Here is a 16,969-nt window from a genome sequence, read left to right as displayed (position 1 = left end):
CTCAGCCAGTGAGCAGGAACCGGTCTCCACATGGGATCCAAACCCTCAGTGGGAGCGCCGCCGTGCTCCCAAGCGGCGCACTCTCCAGTGCGCCACTGGGCCGGCCCGGAAACTAAGTTTTTTAAAACTCTTACAAATACATCTTTTTTTCTCATTTTCTGTTTCATATTTCTGTTTATATTAGGTATTGATTACTTTAAATTTTAGATAAGCAAAAGTTTTTAAATTGAAATTATTCTTGGGCTGGCCCGGTGGCGCACTGGAGAGTGCGCTGCTTGGGAGCTTGGCGGCGCTCCCGCTGAGGGTTCGGATCCCATGTGGAGACCGGTTCCCGCTCACTGGCTGAGCGCGGTGCGGGCACGACACCGAGGGTTGCGATCCCGTTACCGGTCAGTAAAAAAGACAAAAAGGGGGGAAAAAAAAAGAAATCATTCTAATCTGAATAGCACTGTATTTTTATGGTTGTAAAAAAATCGTTTTTATTCATAGGCACGAAAAGAGATTCTAAAGATTCACACAAGAGATTGGAATCCCAAACCACTGGACATATTTCTGGAAGAGCTAGCAGAAAACTGTGTTGGTAAATATTGTTTTAAGCAGTTAAGAGAAATATTATATTCATTTCAAAGATGGAAAAAGTTGTAGTCTTGCAAGGTTATGTTTAAAGAAATACATGGTTATATGTGTTTCTCAGCTCTTATTTGTGGCATGTTTTCTTCTCACAAGTCATGCATATTACATAGAGACATTTGACAAGTTGGCCATCCATTGGGGGAATTTGAGAGAAACGTGGGTGGTAGTAATGCTCTCCTCTACTGATCGTTTACGTTTTCCTAGTCATCCTGTTAAGCATTTTTACATATATATATATATGTATATATAATTTCATGTAATTTTCACGTTAGTCCTGTGAAGTAGGTAGCATTATCTCCATTTTAGAGATGCAGAAATGGCTGGAGAGCGTAAGTGATTCTCAAAAGATCATACAGCTGGTAATGACAAACTGGAATTTGAACATAGTCTATCTGATTTTAAAACTCTTGCTTTTGACACCTATGCTATATGTAGTGCTTGCTTATTTCACTCACAAAAGTTGATTTATTTGTTATTAGTTATTGCTACCATGTAAGTTTACTGGATAAATGAGAGATTTTAGTCTTATTACTCCTAAATATTTTGTTACTATATTGCTAGGCTGACTTAATTTTCTTTTAAGCATGGTCATGCTAATAGGATTTTTTTGTTTGTTTGGTCATTTTTTCCTGTGCTTTGAACAGGATACTGTGGTGCAGATATTAAGTCAATATGCTCTGAAGCTGCTTTATGTGCTCTACGTCGACGCTATCCACAGATCTATACAACTAGTGAGAAACTACAGTTGGATCTCTCTTCAATTAATATCTCAGCTAAGGATTTTGAGGTAGCTATGCAAAAGATGATACCGGCCTCCCAAAGAGCTGTAACATCACCTGGGCAGGCTTTGTCCACCATCGTGAAACCACTCCTTCAAAGCACTGTTCACAAGATCTTAGAAGCCCTGTACAAAGTATTTCCACATGCGAAAATCAGAACAAATAAAGCATTAGACTCAGGTATAAAACTTGATTGACCATTTAAAATTCGTTTTCATAATTAGTAAAATGAAACATGTTTTTATATATCCCAGAAATGTTTCTTTGTAAAAGAATCTTAAAAACAATGGCTGTGCTTTAACCTGAGATACATGAAGGAAATTTACTTCACAGATTACCCTTAATCTCTTTTAAGTTTGGAATGCATTTTTATATTTACTTTGTTACTCATATCTACACAAATATTTTGATGCTTAAAAAATTTTCGTTGGAGGGCCGGCCTGTGGCTCACTCGGGAGAGTGCGGTGCTGATAACACCAAGGCCACAGGTTCGGATCCTATATATGGATGGCCGGTTTGCTCACTGGCTGAGCGTGGTGCTGAGAACACCAAGTCAAGGGTTGAGATCCCCTTACAGGTCATCTTTAGAAAAAAGAAAAAAAAAAAATTTTTTTTTTCGTTGGGGCCGGCCCGTGGCTCACTCGGTAGAGTGCAGTGCTGATAACACTAAGGCCACGGGTTCGGATCCCATATAGGGATGGCTGGTTAGCTCACTGGGTGAGCGTGGTGCTGACAACACCAAGTCAAGGGTTAAGATCCCCTTACCGGTCATCTTTTTAAAAAAAAATTTTTTTTTTCGTTGAATTATGCCAATTTGCTAACTGAAGCATTACATGAAGACTTATTATTGCAATCAAAAAAGTTAATAATGTATAATTTTTTTATTTTATAGATATTTCTTGTCCTCTGCTAGAAAGTGACTTGGCATATAGTGATGATGATGTTCCATCAGTTTATGAAAATGGAATTTCTCAGAAATCCTTTAATAAGGCAAAAGAAAATTTTAATTTTCTTCATTTGAATAGGTATATTTTCCTTGCAAATGAACTTTTTTGGTGTGTAAATAGCTAAAAATAAATGAATTTGTTGTTGAAAAGATAAAAGATGCTAGTTAATCTGCTTGTTATTTAAGTTAAAATATCAGAAATTTTTTTGTTACAGTTGTCACTATAGTAGAAATTTCACTATATAAAATATTCATTTAGAGCATGTGGCCAAGGGTTTGGATCTAAGGGTCACTAACGTCAAGGATTTGAATCCCCATACTGGCCAGCCACCAAAAAAAAAAGTATTCCTAAAAATCTATGGGGAGGGCCTGCCCGTGGCTCACTCAGGAGAGTGTAGTGCTGATAACACCAAGGCCACAGGTTTGGATCCTATATAGGGATGGCTGGTTTGCTTACTGGCTGAGCGTGGTGCTGACAACACCAAGCCAAGGTTTAAGATCCCCTTACCGGTTGTCTTAAAAAAAAAAAAAAAAAATCTATGGGGGCTCAGTTGTTTCCAGAAACTGTGTGAACCGTGTTATTATGATTGACTGGCCATATAGACTTTTGACCTATGAAAGTTCAAAATTGATAACTTGGGGGAAAACATTTAAACTTTTTTTTTTTAAACATAGGTTCTTAATTATTTCTTTCAGAAATGCTTATTACCAACCTATGTCTTTTCGACCGAGAATATTGATAGTGGGAGAACCACCCGGTTGTTTTAAAAAAAAAAAAAAAAAAAATCTATGGGGGCTCAGTTGTTTCCAGAAACTGTGTGAACCGTGTTATTATGATTGACTGGCCATATAGACTTTTGACCTATGAAAGTTCAAAATTGATAACTTGGGGGAAAACATTTAAACTTTTTTTTTTTAAACATAGGTTCTTAATTATTTCTTTCAGAAATGCTTATTACCAACCTATGTCTTTTCGACCGAGAATATTGATAGTGGGAGAACCAGGATTTGGGCAGGGTTCTCACCTGGCACCAGCTGTCATCCATGCTTTGGAAAAGTTTACCGTATATACATTAGATATTCCTGTTCTTTTTGGAGTCAGTGCTACGTCTCCTGAAGAAACATGTGCTCAGGTAATTCATTGTTGCCCAAACAAATAAGTTATAAGACAAAGCAGTCTTCCAGAGACAAAATCTGGAATTGCTGCATTCTTTTTGCATTGTGTTTTTTTGTCTTTCTGATTTCTAACTTCAGGTTTATAAGATGGAACTATGCAGAATTGCTTAGTTATTAAAGAATATGGGTTTAAATCCCATGGCCATAACTTAATGTTTATGTGACCTTAGGAAAGTTATTATATCTCTCTGTCTCGTTTTCCTCATTTGCAGAATGGAGATGATAACAGTATTTACCCCAGAAGGCTGTTGTGAGAATTAGATGAGTAAAGTACTCAAAATAGTAACTGCTCCTTAGTAATCATTCAGATATTCTGTGGTTTCTGTTTTTGCTATTGTTTATATTTAATTTTTTTATGTAAAGTATTTTATATTTTTTTGTTTAACCTTGGTTACCACAACAAAAAAGTCTTTTAGATTTCTTGAGCTGTTTTCTAGTTGCTTAAAGTAGTTATGTTTTCTAAAAAATTAGACTTTTGCGAAACACTTAAAAACAAGGTTGCGGGATTTGGGGAAAGCATTTTAAAAACTTGTGGGTTTTATATGATAATTCCAGGAAGTTAAACATTGTTTCAGACTAATAGAACTAGCATTACTAATGTGCCAACTCTCTAACTGAATATGATTTTTTTCCCCCTCTGCTAGATGATTCGTGAAGCTAAGAGAACAGCACCAAGTATAGTGTATGTTCCACATATCCACTTGTGGTGGGAAATAGTTGGACCAACACTCAAAGCCACATTTACCACATTATTACAGAATATTCCTTCATTTGCTCCAGTTTTACTACTTGCAACTTCTGACAAACCCCATTCTGCTCTGCCTGAAGAGGTAATTTATGGGGGCAAAATTATTATACTTTAAAAAGAGAGTTGTTTGTACCAAAGTAGTAATAACTTTTATAAAAATTCAAGTGCTATGGAAGGTGAATAAAATGATAAAGAATGAAAGATACCATTGTTAACTATTTGGTGGATGTGCTCATTGGGAAAGATGGCATGTGTATATGTGTCTGTATATAGTAAGAATGCATTATAATTTTTTTCTCCTAAAAAAATGGAATTATGTGATGCATATTATTATGCAATTTGCTTTATCCACTTATCAGTATGTCTTGTATATTTGTCAGTACTTAAGTTTCCTTTTAAGAGCCTCATGGCATTTTCTGTTGGCTTGATGTAGCATAATTTATTCATATCCCTGTTGATAGGTGTTTTAGTTGTTTTCCAGTTTTTTTCTATTGAACTGCTATAGTAGGCATCCTTACGTTTTAATTTGTATGAGCATTACTATGTGGATTTTTCTAGTATTGATTCCCAGAAATGGAATAGCGGTAGCTGCATCAAAGAGCATATATGATGGGCCGGCCCGATGGCGCACTGCTACAGTGCGCTGCTTGGGAGTGTGGCGGCGCTCCCGCCGAGGGTTCGGATCCCACATACAGACCGGTTCCCGCTCACTGGCTGAGCGAGGTGTGGGTGCAACACTGAGGGTTGCGATTCCGTTGCCGGTCCCGGTCCGGTACGGGCGCGACACTGAGGGTTGCGATCCGTTGCCGGACACGAAAAAAAGACAAAAAGGAAAAAAAAAAAGAGCATATATGTTTAACATTTTTATCAGTTCCAAATTATTCTCCTTTAAGTTTGTGCCAATTTAGACAACTATTAATAGTGAACAAAAAGTTCATGCTTCTTCTATCTGGAATGCTCTTCCCTACATACTTGCTGGTGTGATCCTTTGTTTTTGTCAGGTCTCTGCTCAAGTATTACATCAGAGAGGTCTTCCTTGATCAGTTTCTCAATTGTAGCTCCTCTATCCATCACTCTTTTTTTCCCTTTCCCTACTTTATTTTTATTGCTGCGTGCCATTATGTATTAATTTGCTTGACTCTGTCTCTTCTGTTAGAATGCATATAGTACATGAGGTCAGGGACTTTTTTCCCCACCTCTGATCCGCAGCATACATAATAAACATATTGGGAACTTCTGTGTATTTTCTTTTAATGAATGGTTTAATAAGTGCTTTTTTCCTTACCTTTGACAAAATTGGTTTGCACAGTTTTTAAAACATTAGTAGGAAGATCAATTCAAATACTTCCTAAAGAAATATTTTTTTGAGTGCTTACTCTGTGTCAGGCATGGTTCTAGGCACTGGGAATCTAGAAAATATATTGAGCAATATAGACAAAAACTTGATCCTCCTTACATATATAGGGTTACCATATTAGCTGAGGGGGAGAGAGACATAAATAAATTTTAAAAATATATAATAGTAACTATTATGAGTGAGAAAAATTTAGCTAAGTAGTGCCAAAAGAGTGTGGGTAGGGTTACAATGTTAAAAATAGACTAGGTAAGGCCTCAGCAAGATGATGACATTTGAGCAGAGACCTGAAAAAGGTAAGGTAGTGAATCATTTGGGTATCTGTGAAGCAAAACCTCCTGAGAGAGGAAAAAGCAAGTGCAGAGTCCCTGAGGCAGAACTGTGTCTGGCTTTTTAGAAAAATTACAAGAAGGTCAGGGTGGCTAGAGGAAAGTAAGTAAGGGGCAGTGTAGGAAGAAATGAGGTTGAGGAGGACAAGATTATGTCCCTGATGGCTCTGTTTTAATAATTGATGATGAAACTGAAAGTTGAATAAGCCAGGAAATAAAAATAAAGTTTATAGTGTAGACTCTTTGGGTGAGGAGGATCCTTAAAGATTTCTAGTTTAGTTAATTATCTAGTTCAGGACTCTCCCTTACAGTCTCTCCTTTATGTGGATATCCCACCTTGAAACATTTTCTGCAGTTCTGCTTGTTAGCTCTGATTCCTAAAAATCCAACTTATTTTGAGAGGCTTCCATTTTTTAATCTCTATTTGTTTCCCAGATAGCATATGGAACAGGTCTAGTATGTCTTGATCATGACAACTCTTTGTATATTTGATGTATTTATTTACATATATATATATATATTTATTTACATATATACATATATATATATATATGATATATACATAATATAATGTTCCTTTCTATCTCTGTACTCTGAGCCAGGCTTCTTCATACTAATATGTATTTATTTACATATATATATATATATTTATTTACATATATACATATATATATATATATATGATATATACATAATATAATGTTCCTTTCTATCTCTGTACTCTGAGCCAGGCTTCTTCATACTAATTAATCATTTCTTGTATGATATGATGTGTTCATTAGGGTTATTAATGAAATAGAAGTTTATGTCTTAACACAGTTAACAATACTAGGCAGGTGACTAGACAGGTGGGTCTACCCTTCACCATGCAGTCATTCAGACATTCAGGCTGAGAGAGACTTTCTTATTGTGCTAGTCTGTTTTCTGTCACTTATAACATAATGCCTGAAGCTGGGCAGTTTACAAAAAAAAAGAAATTTATTTTTTACAGTTTTGTAGGCTGAGAAGTCTGATGTTCAGGGGACACATCAGGTGAGGGCCTTCTTCTTCATGGGGGCTCTCACAGAGTCCCAAGGCGATACAGGGTATCACATGGCAAAAACGGCTATAGCACTTTCATGTGCTCTCATTATACAGCCAATCCATACCCATGATAACCTATTAAACCAATAACCCATTACTCTCTTAGTGGATTAATCCATTCATGAGAACGTAGTCCATATAATTTAATCACCTCTTAAAGGCCCCATCTTTCAACACTTCCCACATTGGGAATCAAGCTCCCACATGAGCTTTGGAGGGCACATACATTTAGACCACAGCACTCCTTTTCATCATGTCACTTTCAAGGTTGCTTTCATTCCAGCCAGCTGAAAGAATTGGCCCTTGCGTGCGTCTGATCTGGAAGTGCTGTGTATCATTTCTTCTCACATTCTTTTGGCTAAAACTCAGTTACATAGCCATATGTCACTGCAAGGGAGGCTAGGAAATACGAGATAGCATTGTGCCAAATAAAGAGGACATGGAGTGGGTTAATAACGAGCTCTGCTACACATTACACCTATTTGAAATTTCTTCAAAATTCTAGTCACTCTACTGAATATTTTTTCTGTTTCTTTTTAAAGACCACAGCAGAATGAGTGAAGTACTGTAGCAATGTTCTGATTAACACAGAGTAAAGAAGAATTACTATTTAGTAGCCATATTATAACATTGGCTTATTGTGCTTACTGTCAGTTAATACTTTGTTAATCATTTTGAAGTTTGGAATAAAGATAATGAGTTTATACTATTCGTAACAAGTAAAACAAACTAGCTGAACTTTCTTTATATGGATGAAGAGGGATTGAAAAATATAATCATTTTTATCTGGAGAAACTTTATTGAGAATATAGGAATTCTGTACTAAAAGATCTTTTCTTAAAGGATAGCTTCTTTTTTTTCTTAGGGCAGTATTTCCTAAGCATACAATTGTAAACTGGGTAAAGTGTCCCATTACCCTACACTGTACAGTGGGGGGAATAGGTACAGGACTGGGAATTGCTTTTTTTTTTTTAAAGACCAGTCAAGTGAGGCAATGGGAGTAGAGAAAAAAGAAAGAAATCTGTAACTGGTTATGATCAATTGGTTGTAAACACCACTGTACCTAGACCAGCTGTAATTGCTAATTTTTATAAATGAATCATCTACTTTGTATGGATGCAAATAAGTGAGTCCACCTGGAGTCTCATATAGTTTTTGTTTTTATTTTTTTATTTTTTGGCAGCTGACCGGTATAGGGATTGAACCCTGGACCTTGGTTTTATCAGCACCATGCTCTAACCAACTGAGCTAACCAACCATCCATCCCTCTTAAATAATTTTCAGTGATTCAGGGATACTGTCTATATAGCATTGGACTATATAATATATGAGGGATGCCCTGCGTTCCATTATTAACTACATCAAAGTTTGTCCATCTCAAAACTGCCGTCAGAAAATGGCTATTTCTATGCGTGAACATAAGTGGACCCTAATAACTAAGAGCATTATGGAAAGATGAGAAGGAATGCCATCAGTGAATTAGAAATTTTTATAAATCCATAAAAGATAGAGCAGTGGGGATTAGACTGATAAAGCTAACCACAGTTCAGAGCATGTGCATGAAAGGACTACTTTGAAATGTGGAAGTGGTTTCTAGCTCTGGGTCAGTGCTAGGAGTTGAAAGAGCCCTTGGACAACTCTGAGATAATTGTTTTTTTTTCACTTTCAGCTCCTATACCAAGGAGCAGTCAGCAGGGTGAGCTGTGAGGTTGGGCTGTAGGACTAGTACAGCAAAGCGGTTTCTAGCTCTGGGTCAGTGCTAGGAGTTGAAAGAGCCCTTGGACAACTCTGAGATAATTGGTTTTTTTTCACTTTCAGCTCCTATACCAAGGAGCAGTCAGCAGGGTGAGCTGTGAGGTTGGGCTGTAGGACTAGTACAGCAAAGCGGCAGTGCCTTATATATGGCTGCTGATACCAGGAGAAATGGGCAGACCCTGTGCCCAGAAGGCAAGTTACAGGCACATTCTGTTTCCAGTATAGGCTAGCTTCTTCCATAATCACTGAAGGTGGAAGCAAGAATAAACAGAAAAAGCCTCTAGGGACAATTAGATTTCAAAGGCAAAAAAGAACATATAAAGCATTTGAGAAAGGATAACCCCATGGATAATCATATCCATGTATCACAAACAGACATTTGTGACAAAGAACCAATTGGAGACATTATAAATGAAATAATCTCCCTAAAAGGGGGAGAAAAAACCCTAGAGCTGAAAAGGAGGAGACACAAATAAGTAAATTAGCAAGACAGGAGATTATGAAACCAGTAATTCTTACTGTGTGTAATACAAGTACAAAGACTTGAAAAGTATGAAGAAAAAGTTAAAAGAAATGAAGGAGATAGATTGAGGTCTAATATCTATTTAATGGGATTTATGGGAGGTGAACACAAGAAATGTAGGAGAGAAAATACTCACACAATAGAAGAACATTTTGTAGAGTTAAATACCATAAGTCTTCAGATTTAAAAGGTCTCTGTGTTGTATGATGGGTACAAAAGGGCCCACACCTTTGGCAAGGCCAAAGGTATAGAGAAAAATCTAAAAATCTTCCAAAAGAAAAAACATTACTACAAAGGATGGAAAATAAAATGTTTCTACATTCTCATTGGTAACACTGGCTACTAAGGAGACAATGAAGCAATATTTTCACAGTTCTGAAGAAAAAGAATATCAACCTATAATTTTTTGCCCAACCAAGTTAGCATTTGAATGAGAGGGCAAAATAAAGATATTTTTGAATATACAATGTCTAAGAAATCCATAAACCCTAAACCCATAAACCCGTGACTGGAAGGATTATTAAAGAATTATTTCTCCTTTTGGGTTTTTTATTTTGTAGAAGTAGTATACAAGAAGCAATGATCAAAGAAGACGGTAAAGCTTATAATTACAAAATTGTGTTAGGATTTTTGTGTTTTTTTTTTAAAGGAATGTGAAACTAAGTTGGTCTGAACTTGAAGTAGCAGGAAGGGCATAGTGAAGTGGAGAGGAGAGAAGTGAAAGCATATTCAGATTTTTGTCCATGTGGATACTGATTAACTTTAGACTTTGGTAGAAAAAGAAGCTTAAGTATGTCTATTAAAACTTTTAACACTTGGGCCGGCTCGGTGGCACACTTGGTAGAGTGCAGAGGGTTCGGATCCCATATATAGAGACCGGTCCGCTCACTAGTTGAGTGCGGTGCGGGTGCGACACCGAGGGTTGCGATCCCGTTGCCAGTCGCGGTACGGGCGCGACACTGAGGGTGGTGATCCCGTTACCGGTCACGAAAAAAGACAAAAAAAGAAGAAGAAAAAAAAAAACTTGTAACACCAGAAGAATAGAAATACAACATGTAACTTCCAGGCCAGCAGAAGGAGGGGGAAAGGTACAAATTCCAATAAAAGATTCCAAGAAAATGTAAGTGGGTTCTAAAATTTAAAGTAGAAGAAAAAGGTACTTGAATTTCTAAGAAAATTTTGAAAAAAACAATGAGATTCTTGGTCCACAAAATATCAAAGCATACCATAAAGCTACAGTAATTAAAACTGGAATTTGAGCCAGAATGGATAAATTAATGGATTATACAGTGCATTAGTAGACCTTTGTATACACTGTTATTTAGTAAATGAATTAGCAGAAATATAGTCATTTCTTAAATGATATTGGAACAACAGGAGGAAATTTTTTATATCAAAAAGTACTAGAGAAAAACATTTTCATAAGTGTCTTAGTTTATTTATGCTACTATAACAAAATACCTTAGACTGGGTAATTTATAAACAGTGGAAATGTATTTCTCACAGTTCTGGGGGCTGAGAAGTTCAAGATCAAGGCACCAGCAGGTTCTGTGTCTGGTGAGGGCTGCTCTCTGCTTCCAAGATAGTGCCTTGTTGCTGTGTCCTCTCATGGCAGAAGTGACGAACACTGTCTTCAAATGGTGCAAGGGCAAGAAGGGGCTTCCCTAGTTCCTGCCAGCCCTTTTATAGGAAACTAATCCTATTCATGAGGGTAGATCTCTCATGGCCTAATTATCTCCTAAAGGTCCCCACCTCTTGATACTGTTGTATTGAGAATTAAGTTTCAATGTGAATTTTCAGGGGGACACAAATATTCCAACCATAGCAATAATCTTGGAGCATAGAAAACTGTGCAAGTCAGGAAATGCAAAAGTCGTAAATGTGGGGGCCGGCCCGGTGGTGCACTGGATAGTGCGCTGCTTGGGAAGCGCGGCGGCGCTCCCGCCCGAGGGTTCGGATCCCACATACAGACCGGTTCCCGCTCACTGGCTGAGTGAGGCGCGGGAGCAACGCCGAGGGTTGCGGTCCCATTGCCGGTCCCCGGTCCGGTACGGGGGCAACACTGAGGGTTGTGATCCGTTGCCGGACATGGAAAAAGACAAAAGACAAAAAAAAAAAAAAAAAAAGTCGTAAATGTGAACTTCTCTACATCAAAGACACCCTAAACAAAGTACACAAGAAATATACTGGTTATGAACATTATCCAATAATAAATAATAATAATAATTATACTGGGAAAGTTCTAGAAGTTTGTCTTGAAACATCCTTTTGGAATCTGTTTTGCTTTATTTTATTTAATTTTTTTTGCAGTAAAATATACATAACAGAATTTATCATTTTTAAGCATGCCATTTAGTGGCATTAAGTACATTCACAATGTTGATCAATCATCACCACTCTCTATTTCCAGAACTTTTTTATCACAAGCAGAATTTCTATACCTATTAAACAATAACTCCCTTTGCGTCTGAATTTACCTATTCTAGGTACCTCATATAAGTAGAATCATAAAATATTTGTTTTTGTGTGTCTATCTTATTGCACTTAACATAATATCTTCAAGTTTCACTCATGTACAATGTGTTCAGATGTTATTCTTTTTTAGGCTGAATAATATTTCATTATATGTATATACCACATTTTGTCTATCCATTCTTCTGGTGTTGGACATTTGGGTCGTTCTTCACCTACTGGCTTTTGTGAATAGTACTGCTATGATTATTGGTGTGCAAGTGCCTGTTTGAGTATTTGTTTTCAGTTCTTTTGGATATATACCTAGAAATAGAATTGCTGGGTCATGTTACTGACTCTATGTTTAACTTTTTGAGAAACCACCATACTGTTTTCCACGGTGGCTGCACCATTTTACATTCCTACCAGCAAACCACAAGGCTTCCAAATTTCTCCATATCCTTGTCAACACTTGTTTATTTTTATTGAACAACCACTCATTCTCATATTTCACATCTCACTTTGGCTTGTGAAAGTGAATTACTTGATCTCAACAAACCTTTTAAATAAAATATTATCGTGTTGGTTACTATATTAATTGAAGTTTGGATTCTTGAGTTTTAAAAGTGATCCCATTTTTTTTTTTTTTTCTTCCTTTTTTTTGTCTTTTTTCGTGTCCGGCAACGGATCGCAACCCTCAGTGTCCCGCCCGTACCAGACCGGGACCGGCAACGGGATCGCAACCCTCGGTGTCGCACCCGCACCTCGCTCAGCCAGTGAGCGGGAACCAGTCTGTATGTGGGATCCGAACCCTCGGCGGGAGCGCCACCGCGCTCCCAAGCGGCGCACTGTAGCAGTGCGCCACTGGGCCGGCCCAAGATCCCATGTTTTTTAGTTTCTAATATATTGCATACATGGTTTATACATAAATCCAGCATACTTAAAAGACTTGTTTTAAAAAATGATTTCTTTATCTTATACAATTTTTAAAAATATGTGTATAATAGGGCTGGCCTGTGGCTCACTTGGGAGAGTGTGGTGCTGATAACACCAAGGCCATGGGTTCGGATCCCTATATAGGGATGGCCAGTTAGCTCACTTGGGAGAGCGTGGGTCTGACAACACCAAGTCAAGGGTTAAGATCCCCTTACCAATCATCTTTTTTAAAAAAAAAATTTTTTTTGTATACTAACCTTCTGTTGTATTAAATGAACCGGTCTGTATGTGGGATCCGAACCCTCGGCGGGAGCGCCGCCGCGCTTCCCAAGCGGCGCACTATCCAGTGCGCCACTGGGCCGGCCCAACATTACAGTTTATATTACAAAAATAATATAGTATAATAGTTACTAATAGTAATATTTTAAAAATCTAAGTCCCCCATTTTCTTTCTTCAAAGGTGGACACTTAAGTTTGGGGATATCTTTCCAGACCTTTTTGTATGTGTATGCCCTTTCTAGTCTCACCTACCTCCTCTATTAACAAATAAAAGTTTATAAAGTAAAGGATCTTTAACGATGTCTTTTACTGCAACTTCATTTCTAAGAAATGTTTTCTCAGGTGCTTCTTTTTTCCTAGCTTCCTATTATTGTTTTATGGATGCAGAGTTCTTAACTCTCTCAGTGGATAAAAAATACATTTTTTTTTTTTTGTCTTTTTTTGTGACCGGTAAGGGGATTGCAACCCTTGGCTTGGTGTCGCCTGCACTGCACTCAGCCAGTGAGCGCACTGGCCATCCCTATATAGGATCCGAACCACGGCAGGAGCGCTGCTGCGCTCCCAGTGCCTCACTCTCCCGAGTGCACCACTGGGCCGGCCCCAAAATACATTTTTTAAATAGTTCTGTTTCCTGCATTAATTCTCCATTACATTGGCTTTCTGTTTTTAAATTGGTGGTGCTTATAAATTAGATTGATTAGCATAGGGAACTTCTGGGAGTTGCTTCAACAATTGAAAAGCTCACCAGTCTCCTTCCTAGGCTTTTCCCTGTAGTTCAGCGGTCTGGAGGTAAGTAGTGGGAAACAAGCTAGCAAGCTGGGAACACCCCTTAATTGTAGGAAGAAGGAAACAGTTACCCTGGAGACAGAGGGCCTTTTCTGTTCCAGTGCAGTCATGCTGCTGCTGTTGCTTTTCTTTCTGTTTATTGTGGCAATGTAAAATTACTTTAGACCAGTAGTGTTCAAACTTTAGTAGGCATCAGAATCGCCTAAAGGGGCCCGCCCCGTGGCACACTCGAGAGAGTGCAATGCTGGGAGCACAGCGGCGCTCCCGCCGCAAGTTCGGATCCCATATAGGGATGGCCGGTGCGCTCACTGGCTGAGTGCAGTGCCGGTGACACCAAGCCAAGGGTTGCAATCCCCTTACCGGTCACACACACACACAAAAAAATTGCCTAAAGGACTTTTTAAGATACAGATCACTGGGCCCCATCTCTAGGGTTTCTGATTCTGTAGGTAAAGGGTATGGGGCCTGAGGATTTGCATTTCTAGCAAGTTCTCAGATGATACTGATGCTGCTGGGCCCAGGAACCACACTTTGGGAGCCACTGCTTAGACTTTGTCCTGCCTTTCTTCAGGCCCAAATGCCATGTTAGAAGTCCCCTGTAACATCCCATACAATGTTGTAGTTATTCATGTCAGCCATAACCTGGGAGTGAGTATTGAAGCCTCTTGCCCTAAATCTGGCAGTTCAAGGGATCTTGCCTTCATTTATTATACCTGCATTTTGCCTCACAGCATATTTCAGTTTGCAGCACTTATACTCTGAGCTTAGGATTTATGGTTGCTGTTTCGTCTTTGTTTAGTTTCTCTGTCAATACAGTAATATCCTCTGTATCTCTTCCAAAATTCTTTCACATTCCTGCTTCTCTAATGACACTAATAGCCTTCCCTTTTTGTTGTTGTTGTTGTTTAGTCTTGGTATTGATTGATTCTTACTTTTTTCTGATATTTCTAAGGGACCTGAATAGGACAGAACAATAACATTGTTTGGGTTTACTCTGCCATATTGAATCAGATGTCCAAAACATTAGATAAGCACCAAAAACAAACTAACACAATTCTAGTAACTTTTACTATTCACAGTAAAAGTAAAAAGGAATTGTAATAACTACTATCTTAGCCCAATACATTGAGTTTATTTTTTGGTAACTTATTAAAAGGGGGAAATTAAGAATTATTTTTTTTTTTTACTCATTTCTCAGATCGTCTTATTAGGCATAGAGCCTGTGCTTTAAGAGATACTGCCTATGCAATAATTAAAGAAGAACTTGATGAGGACTTTGAGCAACTTTGTGAAGAAATTCAGGAATCTAGAAAGAAAAGAGGTAGGAAAATGATTTGGCATCAGAAAAAGATGCTTCAGATGTCAGGTATTGAGTTCTTTTAATTAGTCCTTCATGTGGTTTTGAAATCTTGAAATCCTTTTTGACATTCCACATGTCTACTTATAAGGTTGTAGCTCCTCCAAATATGCCCCATCTTACTACCATGTGATGCCAAAGCAAAATTCCACCCTTGCTGGTGATAAAAGATCAGATCCAGAGCAGAATGAAAAGCTAAAGACTCCCAGTACTCCCATGGCTTGCAGCACTCCTAGTAAGTACTTGGGTAATTTCACTTTTGAAATTGTAACCTTTATTCTCTTCTAATGCCATTTTTTTCTTCCTCAGTTTACCTTATTTATATTAATGCAGTTAATTACATTGATTTTGCGAGTATTAAGACAGCTTTGCATTCTTGAAATGAATGTAAGTTAGTTCCTTCCTTAATGTCTTTCAAATCTGTTCTCCATTCTCCTGTTGTCATTTCTGCTACCTAGGTTTTACCCCTCTCCCTAGTACTACTGCAGTGTGATTTACGTGTAGTTCGTGGTATATGGTAAGCACTCAATAATAAGTGTAGGCTATTTTAAGTCTTGCCATTCTTCTTGTTAATTTCTCATACTGCTGCCAAAGGGATCTTCCTAAATTATGCATCAGACAGATCATGTCATTACCCTCCTTAAAATTATTTAATACTTTAAAAAAGTTATTCATGATAAAGTCTAAACTCCTTAGAATGACAGGTCCTTTTGTGATCTAGGCCTTGCCCACTTCTCCACTTTTTTCTGTCTACTTCTGTATTCCAGCCATACTGTGGTTTCTGAAACTCTTTATCCTCTCATATTTCAGGGGGTTTTTTCCATCTTTCTTAGAATTTAGAAAATTGTCAAATATTCTTTCATCATTTTTCTTTAAATTCTTTGAAGCTCAGTTGAAGAGAAGAATTCGCAAGAAGTCGAAATGGTACTTAGGCACCATAGCAAAGCGAAGGAAGATTTCCCAGGCAAAGGATCATAGCCAAAATGCTGCAGATGACAAAACTGAGAGTGATACAGAAGAAACTCAAGATACAAGTGTAGACCATAATGAGACTGGAAACACAGGAGAGTCTTCAATGGAAGAAAATGAGAAGCAGCAAAATTTCTCTGAGAGCAAATTAGAATGGAGAAATAATAATTCAAATACTTGTAATATTGAGAATGAACTTGAAGGATCTAGGAATACAACAGCATGTATAGAATTGAGAAAAGATAAGATTGTTTGCAATGGAGATACTTCTAGCTCTCAGATAGTAGCTATTTCTGATGAAAATGAAGCAAAAGGTAAGTCTCAATTAAAAGCAAGTTACTAATTTTAAAAGATGTTTTGCTCAAAGTTCCAAAATTACTGATTATATCTCAATTTATTGCTTTTTTGCTTGTCTTTCAGAGCACAAGTTAGTTAATTAGGAAAAAAACCAGCACTATCTTTACTTACTATTGAGCTAATAAATCACTATTGTTAAAAGTACACTTTGGCATCAAACAGACCTGGATTTGATCCTGCAGTCCATGACTTAGTAGCATGTGACCTCAGGCAAGATACTTAACCTACCAGTTTGTTTATTCATCTGCAAAATTGGGATAGATAGTTGCTGGATAATGAGATATTTTGAGGACTGAATAAAATAGTCCATCTAAAGCATGTAGCCCAGGGCCTGGCTATACAGCTTTAAGAAGTTGGCAGGATAGATACCCTTTCATTTTTAAGCAAGATAAGCAGTTTGCTCTGATTCTTGCTGAGTAATAAGGAACAACTCTTACCCACCCCCATCATTCTTTTATCCCTGATTGTAGGTTAAGTCCAAGATTATTTATATTTACTCCATGATCCT

At 37.7% G+C, this 16,969-nt stretch overlaps 1 protein-coding gene across 1 annotated transcript in view; it reads left to right on the top strand.

Moving 5' to 3' along the window:
* The window catches only part of ATAD2 (ATPase family, AAA domain containing 2), a 68,007-nt gene that overhangs the window by 44,256 nt on the left and 6,782 nt on the right, over positions 1–16,969 (top strand). The window contains exons 15-23 of the mRNA XM_008588506.1: positions 490–580; positions 1,278–1,592; positions 2,305–2,437; positions 3,305–3,491; positions 4,179–4,364; positions 13,767–13,827; positions 14,977–15,099; positions 15,227–15,370; positions 16,023–16,418. Coding sequence (XP_008586728.1) covers positions 490–580; positions 1,278–1,592; positions 2,305–2,437; positions 3,305–3,491; positions 4,179–4,364; positions 13,767–13,827; positions 14,977–15,099; positions 15,227–15,370; positions 16,023–16,418 — 1,636 coding nt within the window. The remainder of the gene's footprint in view (positions 1–489; positions 581–1,277; positions 1,593–2,304; positions 2,438–3,304; positions 3,492–4,178; positions 4,365–13,766; positions 13,828–14,976; positions 15,100–15,226; positions 15,371–16,022; positions 16,419–16,969) is intronic.

The sequence above is a fragment of the Galeopterus variegatus genome, unplaced genomic scaffold (genome assembly GCF_000696425.1).
Source record: "Galeopterus variegatus unplaced genomic scaffold, G_variegatus-3.0.2 Scaffold4865, whole genome shotgun sequence".
In the NCBI taxonomy this organism is placed as follows: domain Eukaryota; kingdom Metazoa; phylum Chordata; class Mammalia; order Dermoptera; family Cynocephalidae; genus Galeopterus; species Galeopterus variegatus.
The sequence above is the reverse complement of the archived record's forward strand: the minus strand, read 5'-3'. Positions and strand labels throughout refer to the sequence as shown.